This window comes from Styela clava, chromosome 3 (assembly GCF_964204865.1).
Source record: "Styela clava chromosome 3, kaStyClav1.hap1.2, whole genome shotgun sequence".
NCBI classification, from domain to species: Eukaryota; Metazoa; Chordata; class Ascidiacea; order Stolidobranchia; family Styelidae; genus Styela; species Styela clava.
In genome coordinates, this window is record NC_135252.1 from 9,713,018 (window position 1) to 9,733,185 (window position 20,168).

General features: G+C 35.7%; 2 protein-coding genes and 1 long non-coding RNA gene across 4 annotated transcripts; 1 reads left to right on the forward strand and 2 right to left on the reverse strand.

Moving 5' to 3' along the window:
- Positions 1-2,305: 2,305 nt before the first annotated feature.
- LOC144420992 (uncharacterized) lies at positions 2,306-4,604 on the reverse strand. Of its 2 annotated transcripts, XR_013474854.1 has the most exons (3): positions 4,282-4,604; positions 3,870-3,986; positions 2,306-3,712 (listed from the first exon to the last, which is right to left on the reverse strand). It is a non-coding gene; the product is annotated as an uncharacterized LOC144420992 (long non-coding RNA). The 2 variants fall into 2 exon arrangements; XR_013474853.1 differs by having other exon boundaries at positions 2,306-3,986; positions 4,282-4,600.
- A 1,147-nt stretch (positions 4,605-5,751) lies between these two features.
- Positions 5,752-14,229, forward strand: LOC120342309 (uncharacterized). Its single transcript, XM_039411085.2, has 13 exons — positions 5,752-5,914; positions 6,382-6,516; positions 6,982-7,092; positions 7,570-7,652; positions 8,089-8,226; positions 8,935-9,105; positions 9,802-9,944; positions 10,102-10,207; positions 10,558-10,766; positions 11,151-11,190; positions 11,273-12,388; positions 12,592-12,792; positions 13,230-14,229. The coding sequence occupies exons 1-13, from the start codon at positions 5,817-5,819 to the stop codon at positions 13,406-13,408; spliced, it is 2,730 nt and encodes a 909-aa protein (XP_039267019.2). The 5' UTR covers positions 5,752-5,816; the 3' UTR covers positions 13,409-14,229.
- A 70-nt stretch (positions 14,230-14,299) lies between these two features.
- Positions 14,300-19,051, reverse strand: LOC120342310 (uncharacterized). Its single transcript, XM_039411086.2, has 5 exons — positions 18,309-19,051; positions 16,388-16,546; positions 15,840-15,983; positions 15,219-15,392; positions 14,300-14,888 (listed from the first exon to the last, which is right to left on the reverse strand). Exons 1-5 carry the CDS (start codon positions 18,703-18,705, stop codon positions 14,731-14,733), a joined length of 1,032 nt encoding a protein of 343 aa, XP_039267020.2. The 5' UTR covers positions 18,706-19,051; the 3' UTR covers positions 14,300-14,730.
- Between the last annotated feature and the right edge of the window lie 1,117 nt (positions 19,052-20,168).

A 20,168-nucleotide genomic window follows, 5' to 3' on the forward strand; every position in this document is an offset into this window, starting at 1 on the left:
TTAGCATGAGTGCTTTCGCTGGAAATAAATTATTTAAAATCGAAACAAAATGTCGGACAGGTTCATTTAAATTGTCTTGTTGTTTCACAAATTTAGATTAATATTGAATTTGTTATTGTTTAGAATATACCACAACGGACTTTACAAATATTTCTTCTTTGATGTTTAATATTTTATCCCAACAAAACAATGATTTGCAAAGTTCGGTCACAGCATTCGCATTCTCATTGATCGTATTCATTTTTCTGGCTTCTGAAAATTTCGGAACTTTTTGTGATAAAGTAACTCGGATTTCAGTTATGAAAAAGGTCAATATTGGCAAAAGATTATTTCCCCCGTCTGCGCTCCCGTTTTAATCCAGGTCATAAGAGGTATGATCTTCCGATTACAAACTCAATCAATATTCTACGATCGTTGGAGGATAGGGAAACAGCAGCATTCATAAGGGAAGAAGACAATAGATGCGATATCGACAGCAAAAACAGTAATAACGAAAGTCGTGTGCGGGATCACAGCGCGAAAAAACTGTTCAAGTGGCATAGGGTAAGGTGTGGTTGATTTTTTATATGTCACGGGGAATAGAAATTAGTCCGGACCAGATCCGGCCCGCAGAACAATATAATCCGGTCCGCGACGCTTCACTGAATTATATTAACAAAACAACTGTATTGACGATTATATTCTTTACGTAACAGAATTTGTTTTGAGGCACTAAATTATAATATAATCTAACAAGTATATAATTTACAATCACTCGCCATTGACTTGCAACCTTTAATTTTGGCCCGCGAACGACAAAAGTTTGCCGACCCTTGCTATAGACAGTTGCGACATGTTTTTCAGAAACCAACAACATAATTTGAAGCACTTTGCAACAAATGTTGATGCCGTGGATTCTTGCAATTCAACTGCAATAAAAGCTTGACTTTAGGGCCAATGTGTGTTATCTTGAAGCAAACCATACAAATGATTCTAACTTCAGTGATGATGTAATCGTCATATACACACAAGTTTGGACTACCAATGGCTATGTACTTTTCTGAAAATCTTTTTGACATTAACCCAAATAACTAGTCTCCTTAAATTCATTGTCTACTTGCATGTGTGGCCTAATAACATTAGTCAGTCATATAGACAAGATTTAATATATAGAATGAAAAAACAATTTTTATAGTTGAGGACTTTCGTCCTCAAGATGTTCGGCAGCATTTCAAAAACCGAAACTAATAAACTTCAACCTCGACCCACTATCTTATCACCCTCAATCTTCCTATCCTCGGCCAACTGAAGATAATTGAGGTGATAAACATAAAGAAGCCTATTCTATTTTCAACCATTCTAAAAACCGAATGGATGTTTCTCCAACCTTGGACCCCACAGTAATTTTTATACTTTACTATTGCAAAATGTTGATGCCTATTTTAGGAATGTTTTGGGGAGTTAGCGTTTATAAACAGGTTTATATGTTTGGTACTTTTTTTTTTGTGTTAAAAATATTCGCTTACAGGTACTGATAGCTGAATTTAGCATAGTCTATGTTATGGCGAGCCTTTTTGAAACTCATTTTTGATTATTGCAACTAAATTAAAGCTTCCTGGAAAATACAAGAGAGCTATGCTCAAATATATGGACACGTAGCGCTACCCAGTGGCAATAAATATGATGACGTCATAGCGAAAAAAAAAGTAATAGCCTTCTGGAGAAAAATTTTATCTTTAACCACTGAAAATATCAAAGCAATTGGTCCAGTATTCGAAGAGAAAAGCGATTTTTTTAAAATGGAGACGGAGACAAATAACAACAAAATTTTGAAACGATCGTTATGGCCACTAAACGTGTCCAATAATGACACTTGAGTTATTGGACACGTAGTGGACATAACGATCGTTTCAATATTATTAGGCCGCGAGCCGAGGCCCTGAAAAACGCCTAGAAAGTGAGTTTCGTAGCGCACATCAGGTAACTACCTGAAAATGATTTTAAAATGTTCCTTAAAAATTTAGTAACAAATATTGCCTTGTTCCCACTTCCAAAAGTTGCACGTTTTACGGAAAAGACGCTTTTACTACAAGAAATATGTGCTACGATCTGTCCTATATTCTCTACATTTTCGGCATGGAACAATCACTTCTGCATGACGTAACAATTGAATTCAACCAGCTGTTAGCGAGCGGATGAATATTAGTTATTACTGCTCGACCTTGCGCTGAGTTGGGCAGGCTTTCCATAGCCCTGTTTAGTTATTGGACACGTAGTGGACATAACGATCGTTTCAATATTATGTTGTTGTTGTTCTTGTTGTTCTTTGACACGTTTTTAAAAAGTCGCTTTTCTCTTCGAATACTGGATCAATTGCTTTGAAATTTTTAGTGGTTAAAGATAAAAATTTTCTCCAGAAGGCTATTACTTTTTTTTTCGCTATGACGTCATCAAAATTATGTGACTCTACGTGTCCATATATTTGAGCATAGCTCTCTTGTTATTAGTTAAGTTATGCTAAGACGTTGTTGAAAAATGTATAAGTAAGTTATTAAACACTTGTAGATCCTTACCACGGATATGGGCCGTGAGACGAAGCCATGAAAACGCCCAGAAAATGAGTTTCGTAGCGCACATCTGGTAACTAAATAAATTCTTCAGTTTTGTGTGAAAACGAACATAATGAACGCATTACAGCTTGTTCCACAATCCTGGTGCGAAATTGAATATAAGAGGTTCCCGGAAATTCAATAACCATAAGTTTACAACACATACATAAGAACTATGCAATTCGAGAGCCCTACAGCACACTAACACAAATGTATTCCTGTAATGTTTTGCCTGACCAAAATCGGACTTCCTCAGTCAATCATAATTTATTAGGTAGATTACGAAAAATATGGCAAACATGTAACCAACAACAAAAAATACTTTAATTGTGTGACAGGAGTTGGGAGTGAGCTCGAAAGCAGCGACACCAACAACGCTGATTCACATTTGCGAATAAATTTTATGTAATAACCACAAGCAGTTTACAACAAGAACAGCATAAAAAGCTACATCCATTTTATAGAGGCTATCAAACGATTTATTTTTAAGCAATGAAGTCACAAATTAACATCGTGAGCACGAAAACACAAATAAATCAGTTATTTCTCACTTAGAAATTTACAGCAAAAGTCAAGAAAATTAAATGAATGTACAATATGTACATAAAATAGTGAACAGAAATATTACAATTTACAATTAATCTTTTTTTAGTTTATGTGGTTATGTATTTGAACAAAGGCAATAATATTTCCAGAAACAGGACTACGACACTAACAAATGTCCGAAAAAACAACAAATAAATGATACTTATTAAATCAACTGTAATATCTAATTCACTTTCTTCTGAATTGTTTTCGAAATCCACTATCTCAAAAATCGACTTTTCCTCTATAAGTGTACTGTGATTTTTGCAGTCAATACAAAAACAAAAATCTGTGCAATTTACGTTGATTTTGGCACACTTTCATAAATTATTTTGACTATTTTTCTTACACTTGCAGTTTGCCAACTCAAGAACTGATTTGAGGGCCACATGCTTCTTCAGTGAATCATTGTTGGGTGGAGAGTATAATCCTTATGTTTGACAGTGTTAAATAGACGTGCCCTGGTATCATTTACATTCTTCATATCCTCTTCAAATTCCTCAGCTTTATTTATTAATGCCTCGTTAACCTCAAAAGATCTTCATAGTCGAGGAAAAAAAAATGAATTGAAAATCTCAATGAAGTCTCCAACATGAATTTGATGGGCAGTTCCAATTGCAGAAAAGTGCTAAGTATTTCAATATGAATACCGGTAGCCCATCTAAGCTGTTTGCAACTATTATGATTCTCATATACCTTTAAGCTTCAAGACTTCTTGTTTAATCCATTTTATAGCACTGATAGCAGCAGGGATCAGAGCCTGCGTTAGGTCGGATTGGTGGAACATTGCCGTTTTCTTTTGTAGTACAGTATCTAAAATGAGGAAGAAAATAATATTTGGAGCAGCATGAGTTTAAAAATACCCCTAAACACTAACTAATACCTTGAATACATAATGCATTTTATCTGATGTACCGTACTAAATGAGCGTATATATGCTCATTGCATGTACTACAGTCCAGCAGTGTTTGCATACCATTACTAGACTACGGTATATCTACACTAAATTTTGATATATCACAGTCTGAAATGTCCTATGACAGTATGAGTATGGACTATAGACTATATTTTAAAACATCAACTGTTTGTCTACAACTTGATTTCTCACCTCTCAATCGTTTCCAATGCTACCTTTCTTTCCACTCCGGCATAACTTATCATTGCTTCCCAGGTTCTTGTCGACTCTATGAATTTAGATTTAGACCAACCGACATTAGTAAAATTGAATAATTTCTTCTCTTTCACACAATCGTGCATTACAGAAACAGCCATTCATTTATATTTCCAAATATGCTGTGGCCTATATAGTAGTATAAGTCTGCTGAATAGTCAAGAAGAGTCATTAAATTAATCATAAACATTTCATGCAAGCCAGAAAATATCGTTGTTTGTGACATATTATTCTAGGTCTAGCCTTCCTTGGAGTTACCGCTCCGTACCTATTTAACAACGTCTTATGAGCTAGTGCTCAACAAATATTGCTATTTATGGTAAGGATATACAAGTGTTTAATATCTTACCCATACTTTTCAACACCTCCATGGAATAACTGAACTAATATTACCGGTACCTGAAAAAAACTATGGAAAGGCTACTCAACGCAAAAGCGAGCAGTTGTAGTACATCTGATATTCATCCGACCACTGGGGATCCACCTACAGCTGACTAACTTGACTGTTACGTCGTGCAGAAGTCTGCGTTCATTGGCCCTTGATACCGGAAAAGAAGAGAAAATAGGACAGATGGTAACACATATTTATTGTAGTAAAAGCGTCTTTTCTGTAAAACGTGCAACTTTTGGAAGTGGGAACAAGGCAATATTTGTTACTAAATTTCTAAGGAACATTTTAAAATCATTTTCAGGTAGTTACCTGATGTGCGCTACGAAACTGAAAGATAAATGTCCTCGGCTCGCGGCCTATATGTTGTTGTTGTTGTTCTTGTTCTTTGACACGTTTTTAAAAAGTCGCTTTTCTCTTCGAATACTGGACCAATTGCTTTGAAATTATCAGTGGTTAAAGATTAATTTTTTCGCTAGAAGGCTATTACTTTTATTTATTTCAAAATTTTGCGTGAATTCTATGAAATTTGATATTTCGTCTAAAATTTTGCTGTATTATTTTTTATCCATGGGAACACGGATTTTAGTCAGTGTCATGATTCTGCAAAATTCTTGCTACTGGAAATTCAGAACTTTTTTGAGGGTACCGGTAGCGTCAAAGGTACCGGTAAGGACTGATTCGCTCTGGTCTGACGTGTCCATATATTTGTGCGTAGCTCTCTTGTCTCTTTTACAACTGACATTCGGAAACACAACCGAAAACTGACAAATACCACGCATAACCACGAAAACTATGCAATCTTTACAACCATGCTTGAATATCCGTCTGAGTGAAAGAATTGTCTGGGCGGCCACATACATTTCCAATGTTTCCACTGTTTTGACTTTGCTGATTTGGGATTGTTGCACAACTGAACAGGAGAATCAGCAGGCGGAATTTCAATTGTTACATAACCGTCAACTCGTTCTTCCCATTTTCTTGGCAATTCGTGACATGTTCCCACGTGGTGGCACTGCAGGGCAAAACTTTACTAGGGGACCATCATTATATTAGTCGTTGGGGATCACAGTTGACCTCGAGCATGTACAGATGTATGGATAGTTCGTCATCAGCCATGGCTGCTGTTTCTGCTACACAAGATTTATGTGCTTATCATCGTCATTCTTGCTCCAGGCCCAGGTAAGCTCTGAAAACATAACTAGATAAGAAATTGCTATTGCTATTATGTTGTACATACCGATACTGAAACATACCGGTGCGGCTCAACGGGCTAAGCGTTAGGAATACGCTCGCCACCGCACCTCTAATTACTCTGCGTGGGTTCGCAGGTTCGAATCCCATGCAGGGATGGTTATGTACGAGGGGATTGCTGGACTCCTCGCCGTTGTTGGGTGGTTCACGTAACCGCTGGTCGGTTACGGCTTCCTCCACCACCAAGTCCATGCTCCCGAAAACAAACAATACAGTAAAACTAATCCCATACCCGACTTGGAATGGTAACCGAACGAGAGGCCGTGGTTAGCCATATGGATAAGTCGTCTTATTCACTTTCCTCTCCCCCGGGATAAATATGTAAATCCTATCCGCTACCGGTACCGGTACCGTATGCCGTAATACTGATATACGGTATTATTCATTGTTTGCAGGTATCAAACTTATAAATTTTGTGCTCAGCATGTGTTGGAGGATGAGTCATCTCCTTTTACATCATGTGAATATATATCAAGATCAAGTGGCAGAAAATGTCCGAATCCAGCTCTTCGACCAAGACGTACAAGCAAGTGAGAATAAGATTTAAATAGACAACTTCAGTGGTTCCCAAACTTCTTGTTCGTGCGGCGCCAGATTATCAGGGAAAAAAACTCACCGTGAATTTGCACAAAAAATGTTGCTTCAAAATAAAACTCAATTTTGTGATAGGCCTAGTTATTGTGTATTTTATGCCTTTGTACAATTTGTAAACATGTAGGCCTAATTATTAAAAGCAAAAGGTTAACTCTTCTTTTTCATCTCCGCCTTATTTTTTTTTAAAAAGGCCTAAAAAAAAACTTGCATGTTTACTAAACACGACATTCTGACATTTGCAAGTTTTGTTGAGCCACGTCCACCAGAAGTACATGCAGACATGTGCTAAATCACACCTGACTCTAAAAATGTAATGTACGGTTTTTATATACCGTAAATATTTTGTGTATCCTTTATCGTTGTTTCTTCATAAAAATAACAACCATCCTTGAATTTTGTAGTCTGCCTTCATTTTGTGATGAGCATCTACGAGATTTAATTGCAAAAGAACAACATCAAAAGCAAAAGAGGAAGACTAAGAAGCGGAGAAAAGCAGGGAAGATTAAAAACAAGTACCTAAAGTACTAGATTTTAACCAATTAAATTTCAAAGGAACTCCAAATCTCTGGACTATCAGTACTGAGAAATAGGAAATCCTATGAATGTCATTCTCTGTCTGAATTCTATCCCATCTATTTATAAAATATGATTTACATATGACAGCAGTTACATAAACCACCCCACAGTTACAGGGAGTCCACCAATTTATTCTCATATAATTATCCCCCGTGGAATTCGATACTGCGAACCCATGCAGGGTAATCAGAGGAGCGGTGTCAAGTGTATTCCTAACGCTAAGCTAAGCCTCACCACTGAGCCTCATTAAATGTATAAAGTAGGGACCATTCATCTGCTTTTATTTATCATGTAATTTTTTGAGTATTTACTGAGACTAGTATTATTCGTTGGTATGGTTTAGTTCAAGGTTTGAGTTCACAATTATTTTCAATGATTAATGATAATCAAATCAGTATATTCATTCTTAACAGTTTCATAGATGCAAAAAGACAAAAACTTATCGGGCAGATCGCAAATATTGGACAGGATTCTGTAAAGGTTGAGGACGGTTCAGGTATATTAAACATCAAAATTTTGGTACTCAATTTTTTCATGTTTTTCCTTCACCTGATTTAGCACGTCCTCATTTTGAGTTTGTTTTCTTGTTTAATAAATTTCACACCTAATGTAGTATTTCATTAAAGGCATTATGCTGTGCATAGCAATACTTGCAATAAATAAATAACTTTACTCCCAAGCAAATACTGTTTTTATTGAATCGCTTTCTCTTGAATATTCTTTCAAAAACATACCTTCAAAACTGGAGAAATATGCCACAATAAAATAAGATATGTCATGTTTGTGATCCCTCTGCTTTTTGACTATTACTCCTCTTAGACTTTTATTCACTACTCTATATATGTTTTAATAGTTAGATTCTGTTGCTCTTTGTTCATACTCCTATGGTCATTTTCAGGTATGTCTAACAATTTCTATATATTTTTATCAAGATTCAGACACAGAAATAGTTCATAGACCAATAACAGATGATTGGAAACTAGAAAACTCAGAAGATTTAGCCAACAATGCTGATTGGGATGATTTTGATCCTGTCAATAATGAAGTTTATGAGCCATTGAGATATGCTAGTAAGTCAACTGGTATTGTCAACTTGCTGTGTAATTCATAAGAATATTTCATTTTTATAAAAGTTTTCTTGCAAAGCTACGTCTGCTCATTTCGGAGTAACACAATCCATCTGAGAGTAAAATCGTGTCCACCGACATGCTAAAACAATTTAAAAACTTGTTGGAATTTTATAAGTTTGCAAGATGGTTGAAGCAGCTGTACTGACAACAATTCATTTACTCTGATCCCCATCCCTGGCATGTCAATAATCTTTGAATTCTAATAAAAAAATTCAAAAGTTGTTAGCAAGAAAGTGACAAGATTTGAAGATTAGTTGCCTGCGATTATCCAGGGATGGAAGTCATTTATAACTGCCTCGTTAATCTGAGTCATTTAAAAAGGGACACTGAGTCATGGACTCCTGGCAGATGAAAATTTTGACTTTAACTCCATTGCCATGTTAAAGAATAACTTGACTTCAATTTGAGACTCAAACTTCAAGAACTCGAATGTTGGTCATAAAAACATTGGCTTATTTAGGCAAGCCTTCTTTAATCTTTACCACCAATGTTAGAAGTTTGAAAGTTTGATTTTCCACTCCAGGGCAGGAGGCTTCAAATTGTACCTCTGACTCAAAACCGACAATAAAAATTAAAATATACCAAGCTTCGCATCAGCTATATTTCACATTGTTTCACATTCTCAATCATTACTTATGTTCATTTCAGATGTTCTCACACCTGAAGAGGTTGTAGCAACAGCTCAAAGTAAATTGATTCGATTGCAGTCTCTTTATATCGAACAATTTAAGAGACTTTTCCATCTACTTAAAGAGAGAAAGAGACAGTATCTGCATGATTTGAAAAAAGAGATGAAAGAGGAGAGAATATCTGGTGCAGGTTGTCAATAATTATTTGTTCATTTTTTCAGGGATATTTTCATCTATTCTTTGAAGCCAATTTAAATAGTGTTAATATTCCAATAACATAACATAATAATATCTTTGATTCAGAAAAACTTCTGAAAATGATCTCAATTAGCTTATTGTGATAACACAATAATATTCAATAATATTTTTCATTCCTTTTAAGTGGGTTATTTAGAAAAGTTTGATGAGGAATTTGATTAAAAGGAAAAGTATGGAAATCTTACGTGTTTTATGCCAAATTCCATGAGCTAATTAACATTTTTCTTTAATCTAAAACGCATATGGTACAGACTGTATCATCTGGGTAATACTGATAACCTGATAACTAGGGTACTCCCGTAGTATGTGTACCAGGTTTGGGTTAGGCCATAATTTTATTCCGATTTTCCCTATTTTAGTTCTATTACGAGTTCGGGGACTGTCTGTGTTAGCCAAGTGAATATACCCCCTGCCCATAGGCTTCCGTCCCTTTGCACAACTTGATGTAAAGTAGGTGAACAAAATTAATTATCTCCATATTGGTACACATACTTCTGGAGTGCCGATTAATGAGTGGTCCATTGACCATTGTCCTTATTATGTGTTGTTGACCATCCAATGCTTTATAGCGATAGATGATGAGCCATAAACTTGTTTGATAATAGAAGTTTTATACTCTTTGCTTCAGCATCGCTCACTGAGATAGAAAATATTGAAGGTATGGATGATGATGAGGTATACGCCTTGGCAACATATAGAAAGAGAACTGGAGTTGAAGTGCTTTTGAGGAAAAAACAACAAAAGCGCAGGATTGAAAGTAGCATAGCATCGGTATTTACATAGATTATGTTGATTTAAAATGTCCGCCATCAAAAATGATTTATATATTGAATACATTATACAAGCATAATTTTGTTGTGTAAATGTTTTTTTCTTCATCGGATATGTTGCATGATAGCAATTTATTAGTAATATTTTTTTTTTTCAGACTGAGTTTCCAATAAAATCCTCACCAAGATCCAGATGTTCCCATGCATCTAATAATACTAGATGTAAATCTACATGTCTACCATACACAAAGTATTGTTCAGCACGTAAGACAATCTATTTTTTCCCTATATTTGCTATCATAAGCTAATGGACTGTGATTTGGAACATGTTTCTTCAATATGCTATATAAATAACTTTTGAAAAATGATGTAATGCATATCATGCCGAAAAATGAATATAACTTCTCGTTCACACTATAATTTCGAGTAATAAGGAGGATATATTATTTCCAAATCTTTGCCATGCTATCCCTTGTTTTCTTTTTGAATTTTAAATTCGAAAATTGAATTTTTTATTCACTGTATATAATATGATCTACAATTGAAGTTTTATAGGATCAACTTATCCTGGTTCAGACATTTGATTGAAATGACATTTCATTCTTACTATGCAGATATATTGGAAGATCCACACCAGCTTTTGTATAAAAAGTGTCGAACAGATCAATGTCAGACCCCTGTTTGTTTTTTGTTGGCTCGAGATTATGAGATTGAATCTAATACTGACGATACGCAACCTGAAAAAGTGTTCTATTGCACTCTTCATGCTCCACTACCAGAAATGAATTTTAGTTTTATATTGGAGAAAGATAAGGAACAAAATGTGAGGAAAAATTTATATTACTTCGTCATCAACTCAGAGTCCCCCTAAACCAGAACATAGTTCAATTCCAGATCGTGCCAATGTCAGCTCAGAATATCTAATATTTTGCAACTTGAAACCTAGGGGAATAATAGTTTTAGTTTATGTGAAACGTCACTGCGCCATAATGCCAACAATATGCCTTTGAGTGTATCTGAATGAAACTCTTAAACTAAAGATTTTGGGGAATTCTCTTTTGAGATTCAGATATCTGTAGAGAGTAAATTGAAATGGATTGAAAGTTGAACTTGTGTCATGGAAAGTTATTATCTGTCGATTTTCACACATTCTTGGTATTAGTTATTATGTTATTAAAATTACATTCATTTTCCTTTTAATTTCAAGATGGAAGTTGCTGTTACAAACTCACCCAAAGCAGCTGCAGGTAAAAAATATTGTGTTTCTGTTTGTTTGAAACAAAACTAATGTCAACAGTTCTCAGCTAATTTTGCAATATTTTGTTTCAGATCAACTTAATGAATTATTGTCTGAAAAGGCAGATGAAAATCACGAAGTCGAAGCCATGGAGATTGACATTGTTTCATCTGATATTCCATCAATGCCAATTTCAAATTTTGTTCAAGAGGTTATCAAGTTTGGAACTATTGAGAATGAGGTTGAAACTAGTGAGGGACTGGAAACTGTGGTGCAGAATGAATCTGGTGATCAATCAAGCGCAAATGCAGAGCTCAAAAACGAGGAAGACATCAAAGAAGACACAAATAAAAGCATACTTTTAAAAACTGAAATGTCTTCAAATGATATTCAAAAAGACTTGAATGTGAGATTAGAAAGTACAGAAACCATTTCCTCTACTCAATCATGTAAACCGATGGAACAGGGTACAATTTCGGATGCACCAAAAGCTTCAATCATGGATCTTACCCAACCTACTGAAGAGAAGCCCACTATGCTTGAAGCTGAAGATATTAACACTTTACCTGTATCCCAAGGTGATGATAATTTACCATCTAAAAGTGAAAGTAAACATAACTCATTGCTGGAGCAAAAATCACCAAAGGAAATAGAACCCCCAAGTTCAGGAGAAATTGAAAATTCTGGAAACACCAAAGCAGCATCAGAGTCCAGACTTGACTTAATGCCATCTGAAAACTCTAATGTGCCTGTGCTCTCAGCTTCAGAAGACCAAAATATTGTGGCTGATGTAGGAAGCAATGATAACCAACCTGCCGAAACATCAGACAACTATGATTCCGTTGCATTACCGAAAAGGTCTGCCCCTGACGGTGAATCATTAATAACAAATTTAACAGATAAAATACCTTTAGAACAAATTGCTGAAGTAGTTGCATCATTGCCCGTGGTTTTGAAGCGTAAAGTCAAACCAATGCAAACTACCTCGTCTTTGCTTCCTAGTTCATCAAACAATTCACAACATGATACTCCTTTGACCTCTGTGGGAGATGATTTTGGTATGGAACATCAAAATGTAGCTAAAGATGAGGATAATATTACCACCGTTGGTGAGGTACCAGTAACAAAAACCGATGATGCCCGCACTGTATTGGATGAAGAACCTAAAAATCCACAAAGATGGGACATACCACCAAGCAAATTGAAAGGTATGTGGCAACTTTTTTATTCAATGGCATTTTGTGAGTTGATACTTCTCATGCTTGAGTTTCGTGATAAACCAATACTGATCTGGACTTTTAATCAGACAAGGGAACTTGTTTTGCCTCAAGATAAGGCTGTTTCACTGGTTTTAATTTTTGGGGATGAATACAAACAAATTTTATTCCATTTTGACTGTTTTCGCTTTCAGGATTTGTGACATCAAAGGAGGTAAAGCCAAATGAATTGGTTTTAGATATTGATATTCCCAACAAAGATTCAGCGTCTAATCTTGAACAAGTTGAAGATTCAGATGAAATTATGAGATCACATCTTCCAAACAATGATATCAATTGCAGCAATGAAAACAGTGATACACAATTACCCAAGGGAAGTACTGTCATTCGGCCAGGTGTGTGTTTTTTCATTAGAATTTAATGTATTGGTTCTTGCTACTGTCTTGATAGTCTATTCTGGATTGATAGGAGTATGATGTTATTTCATGTAGCTCGGCTTGGTTAAATTGATTTTGCAAGATCGCTTTTGACCTGTGCTCTTGTTCACTAAGTTACAACTGCAAATCAAGCATACTTTCTCAGCGAATGTTAGAAGGTTTGCCAAAATTTTGTCAACTGAGAGTCTGAACACGAGCCATTATTAAAATGAAGCAGTTTGTAGTCAGAGCAGCCTGGTTTAAATTTTCCTGGACTCCACGGACCTGATCAAAGAAGCATTGTCTATATGTGTGTTTGATTATTGAAATAAAGATTTTGCAGTGTGTTCCTACTCTTCTGTCTAACTTTTTTCTATGCTTACCTCTGTCTATCTTCACTTTAATTTTAATTTAAGATGAGCCATCCACACTGCCTAAAATTCTCAAACCTGTCTTATCATCATTCATCGGACACAGAGGAGAAAGAAAGCCATCTAGTGCCGATGAGGAGGTAGCTGTCGTCTCATTACTTTCTCTTTGCACGGGTCATCCCAGTGATGACAACACACAGTCTAGCTCTAACGAACAAGAGTGACATCGCTATGGTTGTATTTCTGATTGTTCAACAAAAATAAAAATGAAGTGAAATGAGGGAGTTCAAATATGTGGACACAGAGGCCGAAACGAAGTAGTATTGGTGTCTAAAAGCGATTTTTTCCACCACGAAAAGAAAAATAACAAAGATTCCTAGATCCACTTCTTGTCCAATCAAACTAGTGCATTAGCCACCTTGATAATTGGTTTGGATGAAAACAAGTATGTAGAAGTGTTAACTAGTTCTGCCATCGTAATTGCGTAAACTTCAGCTACGAAGACGCTGATTAATATTTAATAATATAAATGTTTTTTTGTACTGAAGTCAATTTATATTCCGGAAGCGGCTCTGACTGGAAGTCAAAATTGATTAAATGACGTGTCGACGAAAGTTCTTAAATTGTTCATTTTTCATCTGCTTCTGGTGATTAATCGATATTTCCTGAAGATTAAATCTGCGGATAATATTCATGGTTTGCCGCTTCGTATTGTTTACAATTTTGCAAAGTATGCCTTGTGGACATTGATCACTTTACCGTAGGGACACCGCACCGTGAGGATTCCGGCATATGCAGCTTACATACTAGTGGCGAGAAAACGTATTAAAAGATGATAGGGAATTATTGTTCTTTTTCTCTCTCGAGGGCAAACTACTTACCGACTGTGCTGTTGCAAAACTCTAGTAGAAATTTGATAGATAGTACTGCTACTTGCTGAGGCAGCACAGAGATTAAAATACAACTTCTTCAAATGTTTGGCAGCACCACCAGATTCGAATGCTGTAGTTGATATTATTTTTGCAAAAGTCGACCTAGCTTAATTTGGTGACCACCCGGGCTTCTGTGCTTTTGTATAGAATCCATTCAACTCCGTCAGTACGTAAAGTATAACTTTATTTCAAATTCATAATCGACAAAACAGGCAATAAATTGATACAGATTACAGAATCCAGAGAGAAATCAAAATTTCAAATAATGTGTGAAACGTACGGAAATTAGATGAAAAGGTTTTATCAAAAGAAGTTGTATATGCTCACTCACCTAAATTTATAATATTTAATATTAGAAATATCACAAAATAAAACGAGAAAATCAGAAAAAAATTTTGTCACAGTATATATATAAATAGTTTTGTAAGGATTGCCAAATGGTATGCCGAATTAACAAGTAGGCCTACAGGTGGTCAAAAATAACTTTTTCTTGAAATGTATATATATATATATGGCATTTAGATAGCTTTTCATGGTAGGAATAGTCTCATTTAATGAGCATTCACGAGATTCGCAATGATTGTTTTCGCCATTGAGTCTATGCCAGCGATTTTTTATTTCACAGGTGCTAAATTTCGGTTTTCATTGCATTGTTCTTTCGTTAATGACTCCGACGAGGATGCATGACGCCGGGTATTGTTTTGAAATTCCCCTCCTTCAAACGTGAATTGAGACGTTCTTGTTTGTGCGACTGATACAGTTTTGCCACAGTCTGTTTGGGAAATAACAAGTACATTAAACACAAGTAAAAAAGGAAAACAGCTGGCAAATATTGAGATTACACCTCGCGCGTATTTATGAGAGTTTACGTCAATTTGATGCCCCGATAGATCTATTTACTAACAAGCAGATAGGATATGTATTGAAATTTGTAGGTTATAGTTTGTTCATTCCAGTTTGATAAGTTGACCGTCGTTGTAGCCCACATAAACGATGGGCATGAAAAAATCTGAATTCCGAATAGGATGGCAAAACTTATATTTACTTATTGCAATTACACGTTCCAAACAAGTGCAAATTTATCGTAATTTTTAAAACTTACATGCTTGGTAAATTCTCAATATCGTCTCCTTATCTCGCGTTCCGAGTGCGTTTAACAGTCCACATATGAAGAATCGTCTTCGAAGTTTGACAGACGCGGGAACTGTATCAGTATCGCTACATGCAGGCCATTTTAACGTAGCATACACAGTGTATTTGAATGGTAATGCACAATCTACATATAAGTATAAATATTAGTCATTCGTCTGGGACTTGAATTGCTTGCGCTACGAGTTTCGATATAGCACAACACAAAAACAAAGCATCGAAAGATATTTACATATCACGAGTATGTGATATAAATAGATATTGTTTTTATTGGTTTTGTTTTTAGTTAAATATAGCAGGGTAAATATAGCTTCAATATAAACGAAAGTCGGGAAATTCGCTTTCCAATTTATGCTTTTCGATTCGTAATCAAGGGCTGAGGTCTGTTGCTACAAATAGAATCTCTGCTTTGCGGCCGTCCATAAATTGAACGTAAGTGGGGCAAATTGTTAACCAAACGTCCCGGGTGAAACAGTTTCCCCATTACCGAACCCTAGTTTTGCCACGATGAACTGATATAGTCTTTACTAAAACATATATATATGTATGCATACATATGCATTACGAACAATACCTTCCACGACGATTGGCAGGATACGCTTCTTCCACCCTCCGGGATCCATGTGATGTGCTAGTAACGCTTCATAGTTTTGCCACGATGAACTGATATAGTCTTTACTAAAACATATTATTGTTACTCGGGACTCCTTTACTGACGCTGTAGTGATGAAACAATTTGATAAATAAACGTTTGTTTCGAGTGAGAATAAATTCCAATAATTTGCCCGTGACGCTTCGGTTATTTTTTAACTTCGTCACAGTGACAAAACTTGGCGAATCGAATTAAGCAACGCAAAATAGGAATGGTTATTTCCACATCGCTCATCCTCCGCATCATTTCATGACATCAGAGAAAATATTTACATGTCTATACAAAAAATCTGAACGTCACACTTAATCGTGCTTTTGATTTTGTATGTCTGAGTCATTGAAGGAAGTTGTTAAAAGTATTAGGAAGTGAAATTTTCGATACACTGCTGATTATATTAAGGAGTTATTTTGGTTTCAAATTATCGCTGTTACAACTTGTAAATGAATAAATTGGTTGATTTGATGGCGTACCTGCAATATTTTTCACAGTTGTCACGCCAGGCAAGCTATCTCTGTCATGCAAATAGCAACACAAGCCCAACTCTTCCTCAAGTATTGGAAGAAGAAACTGTTCAACCCACACTTGTTGATTTTTGTGACAAGATATATTGACGTCATAGCGATATTGTTCTAAAATACAAAAGAAAATTAATGTGGACGGCTATATTATGCTTTCTTCCGAATTTTTTCGAAATATAATGTTGATTAATTTCATCATTTCTATACTTCGGCTGGGATCATGCAATTCTTTCGAAATATAATGTTGATTAGTAGTTCGTGATCATAGCTACTAAGAGATTCAGATAGATAAAATATCTGATATAAAATATCTGAATCTCTTAGTAGCTATGATCACGAGCTACTAATCAACATTATATTTCGAAAGAATTGCATGATCCCAGCCGAAGTATAGAAATGATAAAACAGGAGAAGATTGCATCATATGTATATTATAAATCCATCTGGTCAACGAGCACTTACTTAATTAATTCGGAAGAAGTAAACACCGAGATGGGATAATCAAGTAAACATGTTTTCATGAAAATGCGGAAGTGACCACACTGAATGCATATGGGTACTAGAATTTTCTTAACCATAATCTAAGCACCACATCTCGTCACGTATGATTATACTGTTTCCGCATAATTCGGGATTGCAACATAATTACGAACTGAGAGGTCAACCTGTTCCAAACATTACTATCTCATTGACGTGAATGGATGCTGCCGAGCAAGACTGAGTCATTGCATGGCAGGGTATATGAAGATTGTGTAATGGACTCTGAACCTTTAAGGGGATACGATAATTTTGGTACCGTAAATAATGAAGCAAAAGAATACAGTTCAAGTTCGATTAAATTTTGGTAAAAATTACTGGGATGCTTAGGCCATCTAGACCAGGGGTTCTCAAACTTTTTTAGTCCCAGAGCCGCATTTCAAACCTCAAAGTTATCAAGAGCCGCGCACAAACAACGCAAGGTACAATAGAAACAAACTTTGAGCGCTTATTTAAAATACCAAGTCATCGTAACAACAAACACGTAACAACTAGGGCTGGGCAAAATATTCGAATAATGAAATATTCGAATGCCATTTTACTATTCGAATATCTGGTACCACGTGACCTGAGTATTGACCTCCGACGTTCTGGATCACTGTTATGTATAAAAAATATTCATTATTCCACTATTCCGTATTCGTTAAAAATATTCAAATTATTCGATTCGAAAGCAGATTCGATTTTGCCCACCCTAAACTAACAGCCATTTAATTTGGCTTTGATTTCTAATAAGTTTGTCAAAGCGGGTCGTAATCGTGGAGGATTCAAGGTGCAGTAGCTGCTTGAGATGATCGCCAGATATTTCGGGACTATTTTCGATTACTGGGACAAAATTAAAATAATTATCGAGGCATTTGATTTATATATAATATTCGGAAATCAACAAAAACTGGAAATTTACGAAACCAAGCCAATGATTACAGCCATGTCTAAAATCTTTCCAAGTGAAAAGTGTCTGAGTGGCCGCGAAAACGCTTACTGTCGCGTCACTATTGCATCCTGTAGATTAGTCAACGCTAAGCAAATACACACGGGGGAATCTATTCGACTAACAAATAGAGTCCCGCATTTTAATTTCAAGTCAATGATTAGTTTTCAATGAAAATTTTTTTTTGAAAGTAATTAATTTTCAAAGTATTAACAAGAGCCGCAGGAAAGGTTGTTGAGAGCCGCATGCGGCTCTCAAACCCTAGTTTGAGAATCACTGATCTAGACCTATGAAATAGAACTTGTTTAGTTCTTCTTTCAGCCTGTCAAGCCAATTAAAGTACTGCCTGTAAATGTATCTTTCAAAAATGCCAAAAAATGGATAATGGAAAAATCTAACACTCACCGTTATCTTGCTCACAGCCGGTTTCAAACGGACTTTGAAAAAGTGATAATTGTGATGTTAGTTGTGTTACTCTGCAATGATCATCCGACCTGGATAAATTTGTTGGATATGAAAACGATCTATCCGGTATCTTTTTAGAATGCCTATTTGCTGAAGTTTTTGAATGACTTTCGTTACGGTCACTCCGTTTGTTGTACCGGGTGGACGGAATTTTTCTCAATCTGCCACCTGATGTTTTACGCAGATTGATTCCCGTTTTCGATTCACAATCAGTTCTTTTTGATCCCGTCGGTGCGGGGGTAATTTCTCTGCATTTGTCGCTTGGTTTACTGGCCATATCTGCATTCTTTCCGAAGGCAAATGCAGCAGTCTGTTTGAGTTTCAGTGCGGACAGCATTTACTGTTTTAGATGAAATGCCTAATTCGCTATTAGAATATTACGACTAAAAATAAAGTTTCTTTGTTCAAATTCTTTGTTAAAAAACGTCCTCAGCGGCGCCGCTCCGAAGTAATATTGCAACGGCCAATTGAATATAGCTGTATAGCCAATTGAATAGCTGTAGCCTACTGTTGTCGACCAAATAAGATCTTTCTGGTCACGACCACTTTGTGATATGTAAACAATATAAATACAATATATATATTGATATAAGCTCTTGGATTTGAATGTGAACTTACGGAACTCTAGGGCGCCGCAGATCCACAGTTGGAAACCACTGTTCTAAACTATAACTAGCCTACACTCCACCTCCAAATAAGACGACATATTGGATCACGATAATGTATTAAGCGTTTATATATCCTGTTATGAAAGTCCCATGATGTCATACCGAAGAAGGAAAAAATGAATTTATTTACTACAGTCACGGCCCAAGACGTGCATTAGTCCTCTCACGCAGTTATTACTTCCTTTCGTTATTGTGATTTTGTATGACAGCGTTTTATGCATTTATGATGTCAAAGCTATCTGGGCGATTGCCTAATCAAAACTCTAATGTATCACCATGTAATTATATAAGGATGGTTTATCACTACACTGCATACATAGGTTTAAATATAGCTCCATAATAATGCGAAGAGTACTAAGACAGCGGAATATTAAAAAAAAAATAAAACACAAATTTTTACGCAAAAACCATCTCATTTTCTTGTAGTATTAATAAAATGTTCAACAGGTCCAAGCAATCCTGGTTCAAAAAAAAAGGTGGTGTTCGTGTAGTTCAGGGTTGTCCAAACGCGGGCGCATGAACAATTATAGCGTGCACTAAACCAGGGGTTCTCAAACTTTTGGTGTTGCGGAGCCCTTGAAAACGTTGACTAATATTCACGGAGCCCCAAAATAAATGTTAAAATTGTTACTTTCAGATTAATATTCCTGAGCAAGTTAAAAGTACTTTACCCAATTTAAATGCTGAACCTTTTTTAATAGGGTTGATGCAAGTCATAAATAAAACTAAATTTTAAGCATAAATTATATATATATACTAAAGCTGTAAATTTGACACTTGACAAACATACTAATAAATTAGGGGTCGATCGGCATATACATGTATTGTTACACAATGACGACGTTAATTGCTTTTTTGTTCTCGTGGGGAATCATCAGTTGAATGTGAAAAATATGTTACCATATTATAGTCATCGACGATGAAATGCTAAAAATATTAATTAATAAAGAGGTAAATCCGCAACTCACATTTCTTGATTGAAAAGCGGCATTCTAAAATATTAAAACTAAAACTTAAAATGGAAGATCGCACGTTTGGTTTCAGCAGACTCGCCTCAGATTGAAAACGCTTTTATAGACATTGTAAATCACAAAATTTGGTGTTATGTTAGGTTTTCATCGTAGTAGTAACT

Excerpts from the sequence above, each read along its gene's own strand:
- LOC120342309 (XM_039411085.2), top strand. The coding sequence starts at position 5,817 with ATGTACAGATGTATGGATAGTTCGTCATCAGCCATGGCTGCTGTTTCT. Across the intron at positions 7,653-8,088 it reads AAAGGTTGAGGACGGTTCAG|ATTCAGACACAGAAATAGTT; the intron begins GTATATTAAACA and ends ATTTTTATCAAG. Across the intron at positions 12,389-12,591 it reads ACCACCAAGCAAATTGAAAG|GATTTGTGACATCAAAGGAG; the intron begins GTATGTGGCAAC and ends TTTCGCTTTCAG.
- LOC120342310 (XM_039411086.2), bottom strand. The coding sequence starts at position 18,705 with ATGCTGTCCGCACTGAAACTCAAACAGACTGCTGCATTTGCCTTCGGA. Across the intron at positions 16,547-18,308 it reads CGGCTGTGAGCAAGATAACG|AACAATATCGCTATGACGTC; the intron begins GTGAGTGTTAGA and ends TTTGTATTTTAG. Across the intron at positions 15,393-15,839 it reads CCTGCCAATCGTCGTGGAAG|ATTGTGCATTACCATTCAAA; the intron begins GTATTGTTCGTA and ends ACTTATATGTAG.